General features: G+C 44.8%; 1 protein-coding gene across 1 annotated transcript; it reads right to left on the minus strand.

Annotated features, from left to right (window-relative positions):
- Positions 1-3,064: 3,064 nt before the first annotated feature.
- INA (internexin neuronal intermediate filament protein alpha) lies at positions 3,065-13,959 on the minus strand. Its single transcript, XM_059899997.1, has 3 exons — positions 12,898-13,959; positions 4,823-4,947; positions 3,065-3,374 (listed from the first exon to the last, which is right to left on the minus strand). The coding sequence occupies exons 1-3, from the start codon at positions 13,957-13,959 to the stop codon at positions 3,065-3,067; spliced, it is 1,497 nt and encodes a 498-aa protein (XP_059755980.1).
- Between the last annotated feature and the right edge of the window lie 2,894 nt (positions 13,960-16,853).

Consider the following 16,853-nt stretch of genomic DNA (forward strand, 5'->3'; position numbering starts at 1 on the left):
TTTGGACACACCTCCTAGAGTAATGGAAATAAAAACAAAAATAAATAAATGGGACCTAATGAAACTTAAAAGCTTTTGCACAGCAAAGGAAACTATAAACAAGCTGAAAAGACAACCCTCAGAATGGGAGAAAATATTTGCAAATGAATCAACAGACAAAGGATTAATCTCCAAAATACATAAACAGGTCATGCAGCTCAATATTAAAAAAACAAACAACCCAGTCAGAAAATGGGCAGAAAACGTAAATAGACATTTCTCCAAAGAAGACATACAGATGGCAAAGAAGCACATGAAAAGCTGCTCAACATCACTAATTATTGTAGAAACGCAAATGAAAACTACAATGAGGTATCACCTCACACCAGTTAGAATGGCATCATCAGCAAATCTACAAACAACAAATGCTGGAGAGGGTGTGGAGAAAAGGGAACCCTCTTGCACTGTTGGTGGGAATGTAAATTGATACAGCCACTATGGAGAACAGTATGGAAGTTGCTTAAAAAACTAAAAATAGAATTACCATATGACCCAGCAATCCCACTACTGGGCATATACCCAGAGAAAACCATAATTCAAAAAGACACATGCACCCCAATGTTCATTGCAGCACTATTTACAATAGTCAGGTCATGGAAGCAACCTAAATGCCCATCAACAGACAAATGTATAAAGAAGATGTGGTACATATATACAGTGGAATATTACTCAGCCATAAAAAGGAATGAAATTAGGTCATTTGTAGAGATGTGGGTGGACTTAAAGACTGTCATACAGAGTGAAGTAAGTCAGAAAGAGAAAAACAAATATTGTATATTAACGCATATATGAGGAATCTAGAAAAATGCTACAGATGAACCAGTTTGCAAGGCAGAAATAGAGACAGAGATGTAGAGAACAAATGTATGGACACCAAGGGGGGAAAGCGGGGGGTGGTGGTGGTGGTGGTGGGATGAACTGGGAGATTGGGATTGACATATATACACTAATATGTATAAAACAGATAACTAATAAGAACCTGCTGTTTAAAAAAATATAAAATTCAAAAAAAATTATTATCCAGGTACAGAATACACTGTCTTTCATCATTTGATTGATTTCCCCACTTCCTGCCAGGAACTGTCCACTTAGTGCATTATGTGTTTCAGACCAGACAGTCTGCAGACTGCCCCAAGGCCTTGGCAGGGAAAAAACAAAAAACGAACAAAAGAACATTAAACGAAACTAAACGTGGATGCAGGAAACAGACAACATATGATTTCTGAATGACTTGGGGGTACACCTGTCTCACTGAAACAAAACAGTGCTTCTCTCAGTTAAAGCAGCAGAAACCACGAAACACAAGTCATGTTGGTGGGATTCATGTGACTTTTAATTCTCATTTTACTAACATTTTACAGTAAGTGTGGGGAGTAAAGATGGGGTGGAGTAAGGGAAAGGAAGAAGAGAAAAGTATTCTTTCAAGTTCCTTGAATGACTGAAGCATGTGCTAGGATAAGAAAGTTCAGTAAAAGCATCATGTCCTTTTCACCACAGAGTTCCTAATGGAGATGTGTGACAGAGATATAGCAAATCTTTAGATCTGGTGGAAGTGACTCCAACAGAGAATTAATTCTGCATCAAACTTGGCACACATGGAAGACTGGGCAATGCAGCTGCTACACAGCTGGGCAGATGAAAACTGGCCTCCCCAGAATCTACTTCCTAGCATGTGAGTAGGAGCATGTGTGCCCCTTCTCTGGCCTGAGTATCTTTGTCTCCAGCAGGGAAGGGAGACCCCACTAACCATGCAGCAGTGGGAAAACTGTTTGGGCAAGATTCTTTCAGAAAAGAGAAATATTTCTTTTTTATATTTGCTGGTGGTGTTGATTGACCAGAAGTGACTTCTTTTACTTTTGGGCAGGAGCATTGTGTCCTGGTGATAACATAATCTATACTTAGCGCTCTTAAAAGGCATAAGAGTGAAAACAAGGCCTCCTTAGGACCTAGACTAGTGGGAAGGGGAATATGTGGATTCTGTCTAAGGGTAAAGGCATGAAACAGCTAATTCTCTATCACCACAAATGAACTGCCACGGATAAATGAGACCTTGGCTTTTCCCCTTCATACAAATACTCACCTCTTCTAGCTTATACTACTAAATCTAAGGTCAGCTTAATCACAGTTTGGGATTAACTAGGACTGTGCTTCTAAAGTTAAGGTGAAAAGCTACACTCAATAAAGTATTCCTTTTTCCTAATTAAATGGATTTGAATAAGCTAAAAGCCAAAATCTAGAGACTTTTTTCAATATTTTATTTGTTGGGGGCAACCCATAAAACTTATCACTGCCATTTCTTTTAAACTATAGCAATAGAAGGACATGAAATGGACAGGAAGAAGTCACTACACAAATCACAGAAATGGTCAGCATGCATCTAATTCTACCTATTGAGCAGAGAGAGCTAAAGGGGGTAAGTTCTTTGGAGAAGAACCGAAATGTATTTCAAAGGGATAAATACTACACTAGCCTTTTTTTTTCTGAATGGAAGAAAAGGATATATGGAATTGAGGGGGGATGGGAGGGAAAGAGTCCATTAAACAAACACCTATCATTTGTGAAACAGTTCTATCAGAGTGGTGTCAGGTGTGGACCGTGGGTTTATCTTTGGCAGTGACCTTATGTTTCAGGTATCTAGAGTGAGATTAAATAGCTGGGTAATGGCTGGGTATGGTGAGTGAATATAGGTTTTAATTTCAATTCACAGCAATGATGATCACAGATTTAGTACCTTAGTTTGTACTTCCTCTGTACCTGAATCATCTATTGCTGTGAAGCCTAAGGTTTAGGTGAGAAAGCTGCATTCTTAGATAACTCCTCTGTGATTGCTCTAGGACTGCTGTTTGCTCCAATCTAAGGTGTGGTTTTCTTATTAGAGAAAGTAAGTATTCAATGCTAAATATGAGACTGAAGCCTTGAAGACATTGTATAGTGGCGACAGGTGTTTTGGATCAGGAATAGGCTGTTTAACAAGTCAAATGCATATTATCCCCTCTTAAGCATTAACTTTTTTTAAGCAACAGAATTATATTTTTTGGCTTGAAATGGTGTTTTCTTCTATATTTGATTTCTCGGTTTTCTTAGCAGATATCACTGTCTCCTCCAATATTTCTTCAAAACTTTCCCCTAACTGGGAGGTTTTCTTCACGGCTACCTTAGAAGCCTCCTCTTCCTCCTCCTCTTTCTTAAGAGACAGCCCAGTGGATGAGACTTTGGAGGTGGTAGAACTGAGGATTCTAGGAGGGAGCAGATAACTTGGATTGGGAAGTGGATTCAGGCCTGAAATGCTTAATCCACTGGTGCTAAAACGTGTCTCTTCGCCTTCCAGCAGTTTCCTGTAAATCCAACAGAGAAAAACTCTCAGGAAGTCAACTTGAAACTTTTTTTTTTTTAAAGAATTTAACCCTCCAGCCTCTATTCATTTTAGAAAGATTAGAAAGATTTCGCAGTTTCTTCATGAGATTGAGGCCAATAAATAGTGAATTTCAAGGCTCAAAGACCCGGACTTTATCCGGCACGTGCACACACACACTCAAACACACACTCACACACACACAGACACACACTCACAAATCTTTAGCACAAGCTGCGTTTAAAGCACTGTCAAGGGGAAACCTATCCTATTCGCAAATACATTTAAAAAAAGCCTACAACTCCCCTTGGTCTCATCACACCCATTTTTGGCACTTAGAGTCTACAAAGCTCTAAGGAGAATTTTACTAATTAACACCTTAAGTGCAACAGGGATAAGAAGGTAAGAAGTCCACAAAGGAATTGCCTAATTCAGCCTGAACTTGAGATTTGTATTTTTTCAACGTGTAGGGGTACAAAGGAAATGGAATCAGCAATAACAGAAACCAGTGAATTAAACTGTTTCAGATACCAAGCTTTTTCCCAGCCTGGCTTAAACAGCATCATAAAAGCATGGCCCCAATACCTTTTTTCTCATAACTCTAATAATTTTTATCATTTTTTTAAAAATCAAACTCAAAACACTATCAACTCCTCTTGGAGCTTTGTTTTGAAGTAGTATACATAGCATAAGGAAAAATAGAAAAAGTTCTCAGACAGATCTGGGGTTGAGTTTGAGCTCTTCCATTACCAGCACTGTGACTTTGAGCATGTTGCACAGTCTGTGGTTCAAGTTTTCTCATCTGCACAATGGGAATAATATGACTTGATACCTAGATAATTTATATGCAGTATCTAATATAGTACCTGGCACACAGCAGTCATTCAAAAAATAGTAGCTGCTGTTATTTATTTATTTATTTTGAATTTTATTTTATTTATTTTTTTATACAGCAGGTTCTTATTAGTTATCTATTTTATACATATTAGTGTATACATGTCAATCCCAATCTCCCAGTTCATCACACCACCACCACCCCCACCCCGTATTTATTTTTTTTAGAGGTAAATGTTCACTTACATATTGCTTGAGTAGGAATCCAGGGGGATACCTCACCTATTGGGACTTTCTATGTTATATGAACCCCATTTTTAAAGTTAGAGTCTGATAGATTTTATTTCAACCTCTGTGCACTCACTTTATCCCCTTAAATCCTTGCAGAGGTAGGTAGACTACTCCAGGCCTAGTAAGGTGGAGCTGGGATATAACCAAGTCGAGGGACATAAGGGTCAGCTCACCTGGAAGGAGCCTGTGATGCCTTTCCTTAACCCCCCCTCACCTATCAGAAATCAGAGAGACTAAAACCACTTATTTGGGTAGAGATGCCCCAGGTGATGGGATCTGCTTGGGTGAGCATGCCCTGTGACATACCTGTAAGCTGCTATCTCAATGTCAAGAGCCATTTTGACATTGAGCAAGTCCTGGTATTCCCGAAGGTGGCGGGCCATCTCACTCTTGGTGTTCCTCAGATCATTCTCCAGCTGCCCAATATTATCCTGAAAAGCAACGCATGTCCAACATATTTAGGCCAAACCAGCTGACATTCATGGAGACTGAGACTGAGATTGAGAAAGCAAGGATTCTCAACCCTGCCTACACATTAAGAATCCAGACCTGTCCCCCAGCCCAGATTCTGATTCATTTGTTCTAGGGTGGGGTCCCAACATCTGCATTTTTTCATAAAGGTCCCCAAGAGATTTGGATACATTTCTACCACGGAGCACACGGTTCTAAACTGAATACCGGGGAAATATTTATTTTTTACTTACTTACCGTCCCTCCCTTGCTTGTTGTATTACTGCTGAATCACTCAGTTACATGTACTTTCCAAAACCAAAGGCTCAGGTTAGGAGCTTAGATTCAGAAAATTCCAACTGTGGAGAGCACAGAGGGGATGGCAAGTCTTCTCTGCCTCCATTTGTTTTGATGGTTTCCTGAAAGTCTGCTACTCAATCACTTTACTGAAAGCATTTTACATGACAGATAGGGAGGAAGCATAAACACTCCAAGGGATTTTTTTTTTAATCCAAATGGCAGATGGAAATTATAATTTTTTTTAAAATTTATGTATTTATTTATTTTTGGCTGCATTGGGTCTTCGTTGCTGCGCACGAGCTTTCTCTAGTTGCAGTGAGTGGGGGCTACACTTCATTGTGGTGCACAGACTCTAGGCTTGTGGGCTCAGTAGTTGTGGCACATGGCTCAGTAGTTGTGGCTTGCGGGCTCTAGAGCGCAGGCTCTGTAGTTGTAGCACATGGGCTTAGTTGCTCCGCAGCATGTGAGATCTTCCTGGACCAGGGCTCGAACCCGTGTTCCCTGCATTAGCAGGCGGATTCTTAACCACTGTGCCACCAGGGAAGTCCCTATAATATTTTTTAAAAAAGAAACTAAGTTCATATAATACTTTTGCTTTAAGTTCCTCCAGGTGCAAACCCAGGCACAGAAGAAAAATAGCTTTAAATCTGTGATTCTTGAGAAACCAGAGGATCTTTTAAAAACACAGTAGATCCTATTGCTCATCTTCTTAAAACCCTCCAACAGCTTTGGAATTAAGTCCAAACTCCTCAGCATGGCCTATACTTTTCCCCTTGCTCAATGTGTTTCAGCTACCTTGGCCTTCTCTTTTGCTCCTTAAACTTACCAAGTTCATTGCTATCCCAGGCCCTTTAGGCTAGCTATTTCCTCTGTGTGGAATGCTCTGTGGTGGGTCTTCACATGACTGACTTCATGTCATACTAGATTCAGTTCAAATGCCCTTTACTAAGACAGGTCTTCCTCAGCATCCAGTTTAAGTACCCTTTCCACACTGATCTAGCACGTGATTTTACCTTAAACCAGGGCAGCTGCTAGCCCATGAAGGAACTTTGTGTAAATTAGAAAAAGGCACCTCCAGTGGGAAGACAAATTAGAAAAAAGCCCCCACTTGAAACTGGCCACTCTGCTTTTTATTTATTTATTTATTATATTTAAAAAATAGATTTATTTATTTATTTTTGGCTGCATTGGGTCTTCATTGCTGTGCACGGGCTTTCTCTAGTTGTGGCAAGCGGGGGCTGCTCTTCGTTGCGGTGCGCGGGCTTCTCATTGCGGTGGCTTCTCTTGTTGTGGAGCGCCGGCTCTAGGCGCGTGGGCTTCAGTAGTTGCACCACGCGGGCTCAGTAGTTGTGGCTCGCGGGCTCTAGAGCGCAGGCTCAGTAGTTCTGGCGCACGGGCTTAGTTGTTCCGCGGCATGTGGGATCTTCCCGGACCAGGGATCTAACCCGTGTCCCCTGCATTGGCAGGCGGATTCTTAACCACTGCGCCACCAGGGAAGTCCCCACTCTGCTTTTTAGCTCTTATCATTATCTACGTAATTCCTTGTTGTGGGGAGCTGTCCTATGAACGTAGGATTTTTAGCAGCATCCCTGACCTCTATCCACTAGATGCCAGTAGCATGTGCTCTCCCTCCCAGTTGTGATAACCAACAATGTCTCCAGACACTGCTAAACGTTCCCTGGAGGGTGAGTCACTATTAGAGAACTATTACACCAGGATGTAATTTACATGGAAACCTGGACCCCTTCTGTCTAGTTCACCCCTGGAAGCCCACAGCCTAGCACAATGCACACTGTAGATGCTCAGTGAATGACTGTTGAATGAATGAATGATGCTACATAAGCATTTGTTTTCTTATTCTGAGCAAATAATTTATATAATTCAGTTGCAACTCTGTCAACATGAAGAGCACAGTGACTGAGAGTTATTTTTATGAAATAGTGTTGCAGATAAACATATCAGAAACCTCAGGAAAGTAAGTGCTGAGGAACCCTTTGAACTTCCCTTGTGGGGATGTTGAAGCGATGGTGAAAGGCAGGGCTGATACACTGGGGGTGCAAACTTCCAAATCAAGAGAATCTGCAGAAAGAACAAAAATTCATACCACCTACCTGTTCTATAAATAGTGACAGGAATACCACAAAGAAGAAACTCAATTAACTGATGGGTACAGAGCAAGGGATGATAAGCAGTGGGGAAAACACATAATACACTGGACAGTGATGAAAATATTCCAAAGTGTGTTAAGAGATCATGAGAGTTTAAAAGGAGTTTTACCAAGAAATTTTACTGGATGGTTGCTATATTTGAGGTTAAACTAGCCTACAAGCAAGTCTGCTAGTGACTCATTAGAGGTAAGAAAATCAATATTATTGTGGTAAGGGGGAAAAGAGTCTAGGGTGAAGGAAAAAGGAGAAAGGGGAGGGAGCATACTCATTATGCAAAGGAGCAAGAGAAATGTTATATGAGGAAAAAAAGAGGATTTCATCAGTATCTTTGGGTTGCATTTCTTGCCCTGCCACAAACATCTAACATACCTCAGTCAGTTTTCTATATTTTAGTTTCTTTGAAACTTCCATGTCTGTATATGGGAAATTACAGTGTTTATTATTTTCTGAGGTGTTCTGAGATCCTCAAGTTAGGATGCCAATTTAATGCACCTCACATTATTATGTGATGAATCCATTATCTGTTAAATTAGATAACAGGCATTAGAACAGCATTCGGCACCTAGGAATGCACAATAAATGTTAGTGATTTTTATTATTGTTAATATCATACCATGTGACTCTCTACCTTTTTAACGATATGGACAAATTAATCACGAGCCCTCCCTACAACCCTTTAGATAACTAAGGAAGGCAACGTAAAATAAAATTTTAATATTGGAGAGTTGGAGGCAAACCCCTTAAAGCACCAGATTATTATTTTTTGTTTGTTTTTCACGAAGATGTACATCTCTGTAACAGATTTTTTAAAAATCACAATTTTAAATAAAAACCTTTCTAAAGTGGTTTGTAGCACTCTTACCTAGGACACTAAACATAATGCAACCTTTCTCAGCAACTAAGGATTAAGATAATGATCAATTATTTTTCTATAATTCTGTGATGTGATTTATCTTTTAGGTCAACTAAGATACATCAGACTGTTTATTTCTACCCTAAATGGCCCCTTAGAGCAGTATTTTTTTTTAATTTTTAATTTTTAAAAAATTTTTAAAAATTTTATTATTTTTTATATAGCAGGTTCTTATTAGTTATCTATTTTATACATATTAGTGTATATATGTCAATCCCAATCTCCCAATTCATAGAGCAGTGTTTGAGTTAGTGTTTGCTACATATTGGTTTTCTTTGTCCTGAAAGTTTAACTGATCTGTTTCTACTCATTCTTGGCAATGCCTGACTCCAGTGGTTCTTCTTCTGTATCTTGCTGCAGGCTTGAAATCCAAAATAGCAAAGTACTTTAGAATCATGTAAAGTTTACAATAAACAGGCTGGGGGCAGCAGAAGGGCCAACTTCCCAATATGTGATTTAGAGATAGACGTTTTGTCACATCAGCAGGTTAATTAGGTCCTTTTAAAAAAATTATTTTTGTTTCACAGCTGTGTTTTCTGAATAAGAGGTTGTTGGGGACCTGAGTTCCAGATAGATGAAATTTCCTTAAACTTTTCTGTTACACATTTCACATGTCTATTTTATGGACCAGTGTAGACAAAAAGCACGACTCTGCTCCTGTTAGAAGGAACTGTGCTGACTGCTGACCACTGCTCCTCCATGTCCAGTCTCCTTGTTTGCGCTCTCTTCTCCACACCAGGCTGTCTTGCATTGCCCTTCAAAAGCCCTGCCAAAGATGGCCTCCGGCTGGAAATGTGAGCAGAGCGCTGCAGTCTGCTCCCTCCCCCAACCACGCAGCTACTGCTGGATTAGCCTGAGGGAGTGGGAGAGAGGCACTCCCAGCTCCTGCGGGGGTCTCTCCTGGAATGGCTAAACCAAGTGCTGAGCATCTTCCTCAGGGCCGGAAGGAAGGATGCCGGCTGGGAGTAAGAGAGAGAACTGGCCACGCTAGCATCTGCAGTGGAGCACAGGAACAACAGACAGTGCCGTGGGTTTCATCACTTTGAGGGGCCCTCAGCCAGGTGAGCAGTAGTGAGTGCGGCACTCACTGATTGAAAGAGGCTGTTCAGAATTACTGCTCTGCCTGATAAATGAAGGTGGGGAGAGAGGATTTCTATATATGGTACACTCACAGGTCACTGTGCTGCCTTTTCTCACTCCTGTCTTTGCTTCATCCCATATTTTTTTTTTCCTACCATACTTTAAAATGTTGCATTATATGTATTTCTGTAGGCTGGTTTACACTGGGAAATGTGGTTTAAGTCAATGCACACCCAAATCAGTCTGAGGAATGACGGTGCTTTAATTGAAATTGCATATTCCTGGGCCCCACCTGCAAACTGATGAATCCATATCTTTGGGAGTGGGCCTGAGAATCTTTCTGTTAAGCGCCCAAGTAACCTTGGTGGGTCAATGGGTTTAGGAAACACTAGGTTTTTTTTCTGTAAAGGCTCTATAAGGATGGCCCAGGTGACAATAATACAGTGAGGTAGAGGGGGCAAAAACAGAACAAAAGAAAGCAAAAAGCACATGGAAGAGTTGAAAAAAAAAAAAAGAGAGGGACCAAATGAAGCTTTTTTCTTGAATTCTAATTTCAGAAATGGATCTATCAAGCTATAGATTTTTACTCAGCCACTGCCACCCCTAATCTCCAAGGGGCCAGCCCCTTCCTCCTATTTAATTAGGCTGCATTCCAATCTCATACTGGAGAGAGGAGGGCAGACTTGGCTCATCTCCCTGGAGAGCATTAACTAATGGTGTGATCTTGATTGTTCAGCAAGGTCTTTCAAGGAAAGCTTCAGCTTTCCAAGACTGACCATAGTATAGGGCCAGGGCCCCCAGTACCCTGCAAAAATGTCCTTAGACATCTTTGGCAGAGCAAGGACTCTAATGGTGGTGAAGCAGCTATGCAGGAACCAGAATCACCCTGTGTCAGAAATGGAAAGCCTTCAGCTAAAGAGGGTGGCTCTGTTTGGCTTCTGAGGACAACAGCCCCAACTCCTCATAATTTTTCCTGTTACCTGATTCAGGCTCTCTCATACACCACTGTATACTTACGATGTCACCTTGAATCATTCGTCACCCTTTCAAAAGTGTGATAAGCTTTCTTTCCTCAAATAGGCTGTTAGCTCTCAGGAGCAGGGAAAACGTGACTTTAATGGGGCCCTCCTCTGCCACTAAGAGGGTGGCAAACTTGCAAAGGAAGATGAGCCTAGCACTAATCTCTGAAGCAGAAGAAAGAACAGCCTCCATTACTGCAGTGAAAGGGGAGGGGGATGGGGTTAGAGGGCAAGGAAACAATGGCTGAATCTCACTGTGGAGGAGGCTTTTCATCTCAGTCAGCACTGCTAAGACTGTTACAGAGAATAGCCCGAGGACTCCCTTGTGGCTTCAGGACTTCAGGATCCCCAGGTGAAGATGTGAGTCCCACCTCAGCCTTAGGTCCTAAAAGGTAGGTAGGATATATATATACACACACACACACATATATATACACATATATATATACACACATATATATACATATATACATATATATATGTATATATGTTGTCTGATCTTCTCTTCCATTCAAAGCAGGTCCACTGAGGCTCTGAGGCTAAAGCTGATGGAGGCAGCACTGCAGAGCTGCAGAAGCTGCAGTTTCTGTTGTTTTTTGTTTTCTGCAGACTACATCTCCATGACCCTACTATTGTCTAACACTGAAAGCCTTTTAAAGCAAACAAAACAAGCCAGACAATACTGTCACTACCTCTCAGAATACAGGGGCTATAATGAGCAAACAGAGGACATGGCAAAGCCCAATTCAGATGGCGGTTGTGCGTAAGTTATCCTTTTTAGAGAAATACTGGGCTAGCCCTCCAGACCACCTAACTCATCCTTTGAAGCTTCTAGAAGAAAACATGAAGTCTCAATTAACTAAATGTGATTAGTTCAGGCCATCTGGGACCTACGCCATATAGTGAAAAGTTCAAGTTACAGATATTGAAGTGGAACAGAAGTATTTGAATATTACTGTAATTCCAAACACCAAAACAAATGGTCTAAGCAAGCTTCCTTCCTTTATCAAAGGGAGTAATTTATAATGAACAGCAAATACTGCACATCAATAGCTCCAGACTCAACTAGCATTTTGAGGTTTCACCCCTTTTTTGATTGTATTTTATTAATGTCCCCAAACCCCATTAATTTTATCAAATGTAAACTTTGATCTTGGCTAGAATGAATTATTGCAAGTTTCCAAATTATTAGCATTCTATCCCATGGAATTTTTATTGCACCTTGAAACTGAACCACACTATTTAGATTCTTTTCTACACTTTTCTCCTGCCTCTGTGTCCTTTGTGGTCATAAGCCCAGAATGTTCTATGTGGTAAAACTGAAGATGCAGTGGCCTTTGTTTGGAGAGAAAAGGAGGAAAGAGCCAATCGATACCTTCACAGGGGCTTAGAGGACAGGCAAAGACGGAAAAAAAATAAGTGATCTATAACAAAGATGAACCCATCTCTGTGATTTATCACATGCACTTAGGATGGAAAAATGTTAAGGAAATGGGCATTTTCGAGTGGGACTTCACTGTTTCTGAGCAGATTAAGTGGTTTTTGTTAAGTGCTAAGCCATCCATGAAAGTGAAAATTGATGCTGTCCACGAGGTGACCTTTTTGATTGCAGGTAGCCAAGACTGATGTGTTGGTGTTGCAGAAGAGAAAAAAAAAAATCAAAGCAGTTAATTGCCTAGAGACTCATAACTGGGACATGAGACAGGAGGGAAATTCTGAGATGGAAAGAACTAGAGATCAGCACCGAGGACAGCGACCGACCGCTCTCATTTGCTAACGGCTGCAAAGCTTTCTTTAGGAAGAAGTAACATTACTCGGTCGAGGAGGGAACCGTGTATGTGTGTTGGGGGAGGACAGAGCAGAGCGGTTATTACCAGCCCAATCACTCATCTTGTTGGCTCCCAATCTCTACTCCTTTGAGGGCAAAAGTCAAGACAATGGGATAGAACCCTTCCCAGTTTAGTACCTCATTTTTCCCCCAACCCAAGGGCAGAACTATTTCCAGGGCGCACAGAAAGCCTTTCAAAGTCAATCAAACAAGCCAGACAGCGGAAACAGCACCACCAGCCATGGAGAGGCTGTGACCCACCCCCGCTGGGCTCACTCCTACTTTGGGTGGGTGCTGTTCTTCAGGTCGCCAGCGTGTTTATGCCCACTTGCTGACAGGGAGGCATGAGGTAGATATTAAGACTCCGAAGAACAGAAGCTTGAGGGCTTCTTTGTTAGAAGGGCTTGGGCAGGGACGTTAAGTGAGGGGCAGGGAAAGACGGCGTCCAGGCCCCTAAAATTAGCGAGAGAGGCTCCAGGGCTTTTTGTTTGCTAATGCCTCCAGGCGGGGCTCTTTCTGTCCCCACCCTTATCCTCCCCTTGGTTTCTAGGGCCCCAACTGTGCGGGAAGTATGCGCGGGAGAGAACAGGACTTCCCTCCCTACGCAGCGTTCCAACCTTTACCTGGTAGCTGGCCACCTCGGCACTGTGCCGCTCCTCCAGCTCCAGGATCTGCCTCTCCAAGGACTCGTTGGCCCCGCGCAGCCCCTCGATCTCGATGGTGCGTGCCTGCAGCTGGCGCCGGTACTCGTGAATCTCCTCGCGGCTGGCCCGAATGGCCTCGGTGCTGCGCGCCGCCTGCTCATTCAGGTTGGCAAACTTGGACTTGTACCACTCCTCAGCTGACTGCAGGTTCTTGGCGGCCAGGGACTCATACTGGGCGCGGATTTCCCTCAGCGCCGAACTCAGGTCTGGTTTAGCCACAGCCACGTCCACCTCGGCCGCGGCCTGCGACGACGCCTGCAGCGTGGCCAGTAGCTCGGCCACCTCCTCGTCGTGCACCTGGCGCACGAAGGCCAGCTCATCCAGCAGCGACTCCACCTTCTTCTCCAGATCCAGGCGGGCCAGCGTGGCGCCGTCCACGTCGCGCTGCTGCGCCTTCAGGGCGCGCTCGGCCCCTTCGCGGCCCCGGCTCTCCTCCTCGCAGCGCGCCCGTAGCCGCTGCACCTCCTCAGCCAGCCCGTCGCGCTCCAGCAGGGCCTGCGAGCGCGCCGAGCTCGCCTCCTCCAGCTGCGCGCGCAGCTCGCGCAGCTCGCGCTGGAAGAGCTCGCCGAGGCGCGACGGCTCGGCGTGGCGCTGCCGCAGCGCGGCCAGCTCGGCCTCGAGCGCGCGGTTCTGCGTCTCCAGCTGGTGCACCTTCTCGATGAACATGGCAAAGCGGTCGTTGAGGCCCTGAAGCTGCTCCTTCTCGTTAGTGCGGATGATCTTGTACTCGTTGGTGCGCGCCGCCGCCTGACTCAGGTCCAGCCCGTCGGACGCCGGAGACCGGCGGTAGGCCAGGCCCAGGCCGAGCGACGAAGCCGAGGAGCAGGCAGCCGAGGAGGCCACATTGCAGCGGGACAGCGACTGCGAGCGGAAGCTACCCGCGCCGCCGGCCCCGGAGAGGCGCGAGGACAGGCGCGCGCCGTCTCCGAACACCTTGCGGTAGGAGGCGGCGCCCAGGTAGTGCTCCGAGCCGAAGCTCATGGTGCCGGGACCAGGACCGGGAGAGCGGCTGCGACTGGAGCTGACGAGGAGAAGAGAGGTGAGCCGGACGGGATGCGGTGGAGCGGTGTGCAGCGTATTTTAAGGCGTGGGGTGGAGGGTGGAGGCCTGGGGCGGCGCGTTGGGGGCGGAGCTCCTGCTCCGGGTCTGGTGGAGAGAGGGAAGGGGGGCATCCAGGAGCGGGGGCGGGGAAGCGCAGTGACTACCGCAGCTGCGCGCGCCATGGACCGAGGGCGCGGGGACAGAGCCATTTGCGTAGGAGCCACCGCCTTTCTGAGGCGTCCGTCCCCGAGAGTTGCCTGGTTTGGAAGTGACTTGTGCGGAAGGGTGCCTAAACGATGGGGGTTTCCCATCCGGAAACCACACGGCTCCATCGCGTCCCTTGCCCCTGTCCTCCTTGCCCCCTTTAATCCACTGGGAGGTTAGTGTTTTCTGGGAGGTATGCTGTACGCTCATCGCCACCCTGGAGCTCCCGAGCGTGAGGCCCTGTTTTTCCAGACAGAGTGTGGACCCTCAGGGCGCGGCTTTGGCCCCTCCCAGTGCCCGCTTGGGGTTCCCAGGGGAGAAGTGGGTCTACGTCAGAGAGCATCTCATCAGCTGTTCCTCTGCAGCTCTCCGGAGCACCCGGGGTTGGGTGGCTGTGCTGAAAGCCTGCGACGCCCAGGAAGAGAGGGGAGGAAGGTAAAGAGAGTGGGCCTGAGTTGCAGAGAGTGGAGAGAAGCGGAGGAAAGAGCTGGGATGGCCACGATCGACAGAGCTGAGGTGCGCCTGCCAATTGTTTAAACGTGCTCTCCTGTTCACCACAGTCCCCCACCACTCTCCGTTGAATAACGTCCACCTTCTTAATTCATCTACTTTACCTGTCTGGCCCTGTAGGCATTTGAGATTTCAGTCTGTGTAAATGTTCATCTGGTTTAGGGAGGACCCCTTCTTGTGGAGATCTGTCTTTGGACAAAAGAGGTCCCTGCAAACAGATTAAACTCCAAAAGTGGGGAAGAGTGCTGATGACTGAGCTGGCCTCCTTCAGTACACAGTGGTGGATTTCCAAGAATGGGATCTGTAAAGATGAAGGCTGGGAGGAGGTCGGGTGGGGTCTTCAAACTTATAATCTCTCAGGATGTGGCTATGGCTTTGAAGAGGGAGGATGAAGAACTTTTTAGTAGATTCCAGATTTCCAAACTGAAGGCCTTTCTTGATCTTGGAATCTCAAGGATGTAGTTCTAGAATAAGTTTTACTTTCATGGAGGAAATATTACCTGAGACAGGCCACTAAAGGAAGGGGAGAATAGAGGCCTATGGGACTTCGGAGCATATTCTTGGCTTTGTGCTTTATGTCACGTAAGATGGTCAGGCCCTGCCACAGCCTGTCTCTGTGGTTCCTCATCAGAGACCAAGACCTGAGCTGGAGGGACTCAATGCTGAGTTCAGTGGGCTCAGAAATTCCTGGTGATGTGAAGGATGGAAGAGTGCTAACATCACAGAATGAATGTTCTCTGCCAGCCTTTGTGCCAGGAATTTTGTACAGGTTTACCTCCTTCTGGCCACTTTTCAAGGTAGCCCTTACCCCCATCTTACAGATAAGAAACCAAGGCTTAGCTGCAGCACTCTGCATAAGGTCACTAGCAAGCAAACATACATTCTTTCCTCACTGCATAGTTCTACTTCTTAGAAAAGTGAGACTCTTGAAGTCTTATTAATTTCCATGCAGCCAGAGTAAGGCTAAGTAGGCTTCAGAAAAGTTTTGGCCAATAACAAAGTAGCAGGCTGGTTTGTAATTCAAAGAATCAGAGGTGATGGGTTTGAATTGTGGCTCCTGCCACTTCCTAAGCATGAGGGGATAACAACGCCTACCTCGCCAAGGTCATAAAAAACTGAGTTGATGCATGTGAAGGTGCTTTGTGCAGGTATAAGGGGTTATTGTCATCATTGTCCTCTTTCAAATAGCAGACATTGCTTTGCATCTACCATCAACAGCAAATGAGTTGGGTTTTGTGATGGAATTGTCCACAGTATCCTTGCACAGGCCTCCAGGCTTCCCCTTGGTAGTGAGAATACAGCCCACTTGACTGTGCTACCAGGGACCGATGTGAGTGTGGCTAAGTGGAAACAACCACAAATAATTAGAAGATCTTACATCTGGGCTGTTGTTCCGATCTCATTTTAACCATATTATCAGGACTACCAAAAATCAGCAAAATGTCCTAGTTGGAGTTTCACCTTTCTTTTTCTTTCCATCCTCCAATAGAAGCAGTAATCCAAAGGCAAAACACACATAGAGCAGAAGGTGAGGCAAAAGGCCTGAATAATCCATCAAAGGGGGGGTGGCCCTGGAAAATCTAAAGTGGGCTCATTTTGCAATTTCTGAATAGCTTACCTGAGATTGCATACTGAGATTCCCCAGTGAGACTTGTGTCTCCCTGCCTCCCCTTTCTTGGCATACCACTCCGTAGGCCCAGATGTTTGGCTTTAATCATTTTAGCACAAAGCTGTACTACCAAGGAGTGATCTTGGCTGAATCTCAAACCACAACTCCTTCCAGCTGGCCGGGTCTCCTGAGGGAGTGCCCTGCCCTATGCAAGGGGTGTGTATTCATCTTCCTGTAATGTCAGACTCAGGCAGACACACTGTTCAGTTATCCCCAGGTTCTCCCTCATGCCACATCCTCTGTGGCCTCTGCATTTGGCAGTGCTCACTACTCTCCTGGGTTTCAAGGACTTAGTCTTTGGCCTCTGCTCTTCCCTCATAAATTCTTTTTTAGGTATGATGCCTCCCAGAGGCAGGGAGCCTTGTGATAAAGTTCTCTCCATAAGAGCTCTAGTTTTGCATCACGGTTCTTCCTAGCCATGGGACTTTGAACAAGTTGCTATTATTTGCTG

The sequence above is a fragment of the Balaenoptera ricei genome, chromosome 16 (genome assembly GCF_028023285.1).
Source record: "Balaenoptera ricei isolate mBalRic1 chromosome 16, mBalRic1.hap2, whole genome shotgun sequence".
Classification (NCBI taxonomy): Eukaryota; Metazoa; Chordata; class Mammalia; order Artiodactyla; family Balaenopteridae; genus Balaenoptera; species Balaenoptera ricei.

Bases quoted from the DNA above. Each gene is read 5' to 3' on its own strand.
- INA (XM_059899997.1), bottom strand. From the start codon at position 13,959: ATGAGCTTCGGCTCGGAGCACTACCTGGGCGCCGCCTCCTACCGCAAG. The intron at 4,948-12,897 runs GTAAAGGTTGGA...GTTGCTTTTCAG, and splicing joins CCGAGGTGGCCAGCTACCAG to GATAATATTGGGCAGCTGGA. The intron at 3,375-4,822 runs GTATGTCACAGG...TTGGATTTACAG, and splicing joins ATTGAGATAGCAGCTTACAG to GAAACTGCTGGAAGGCGAAG.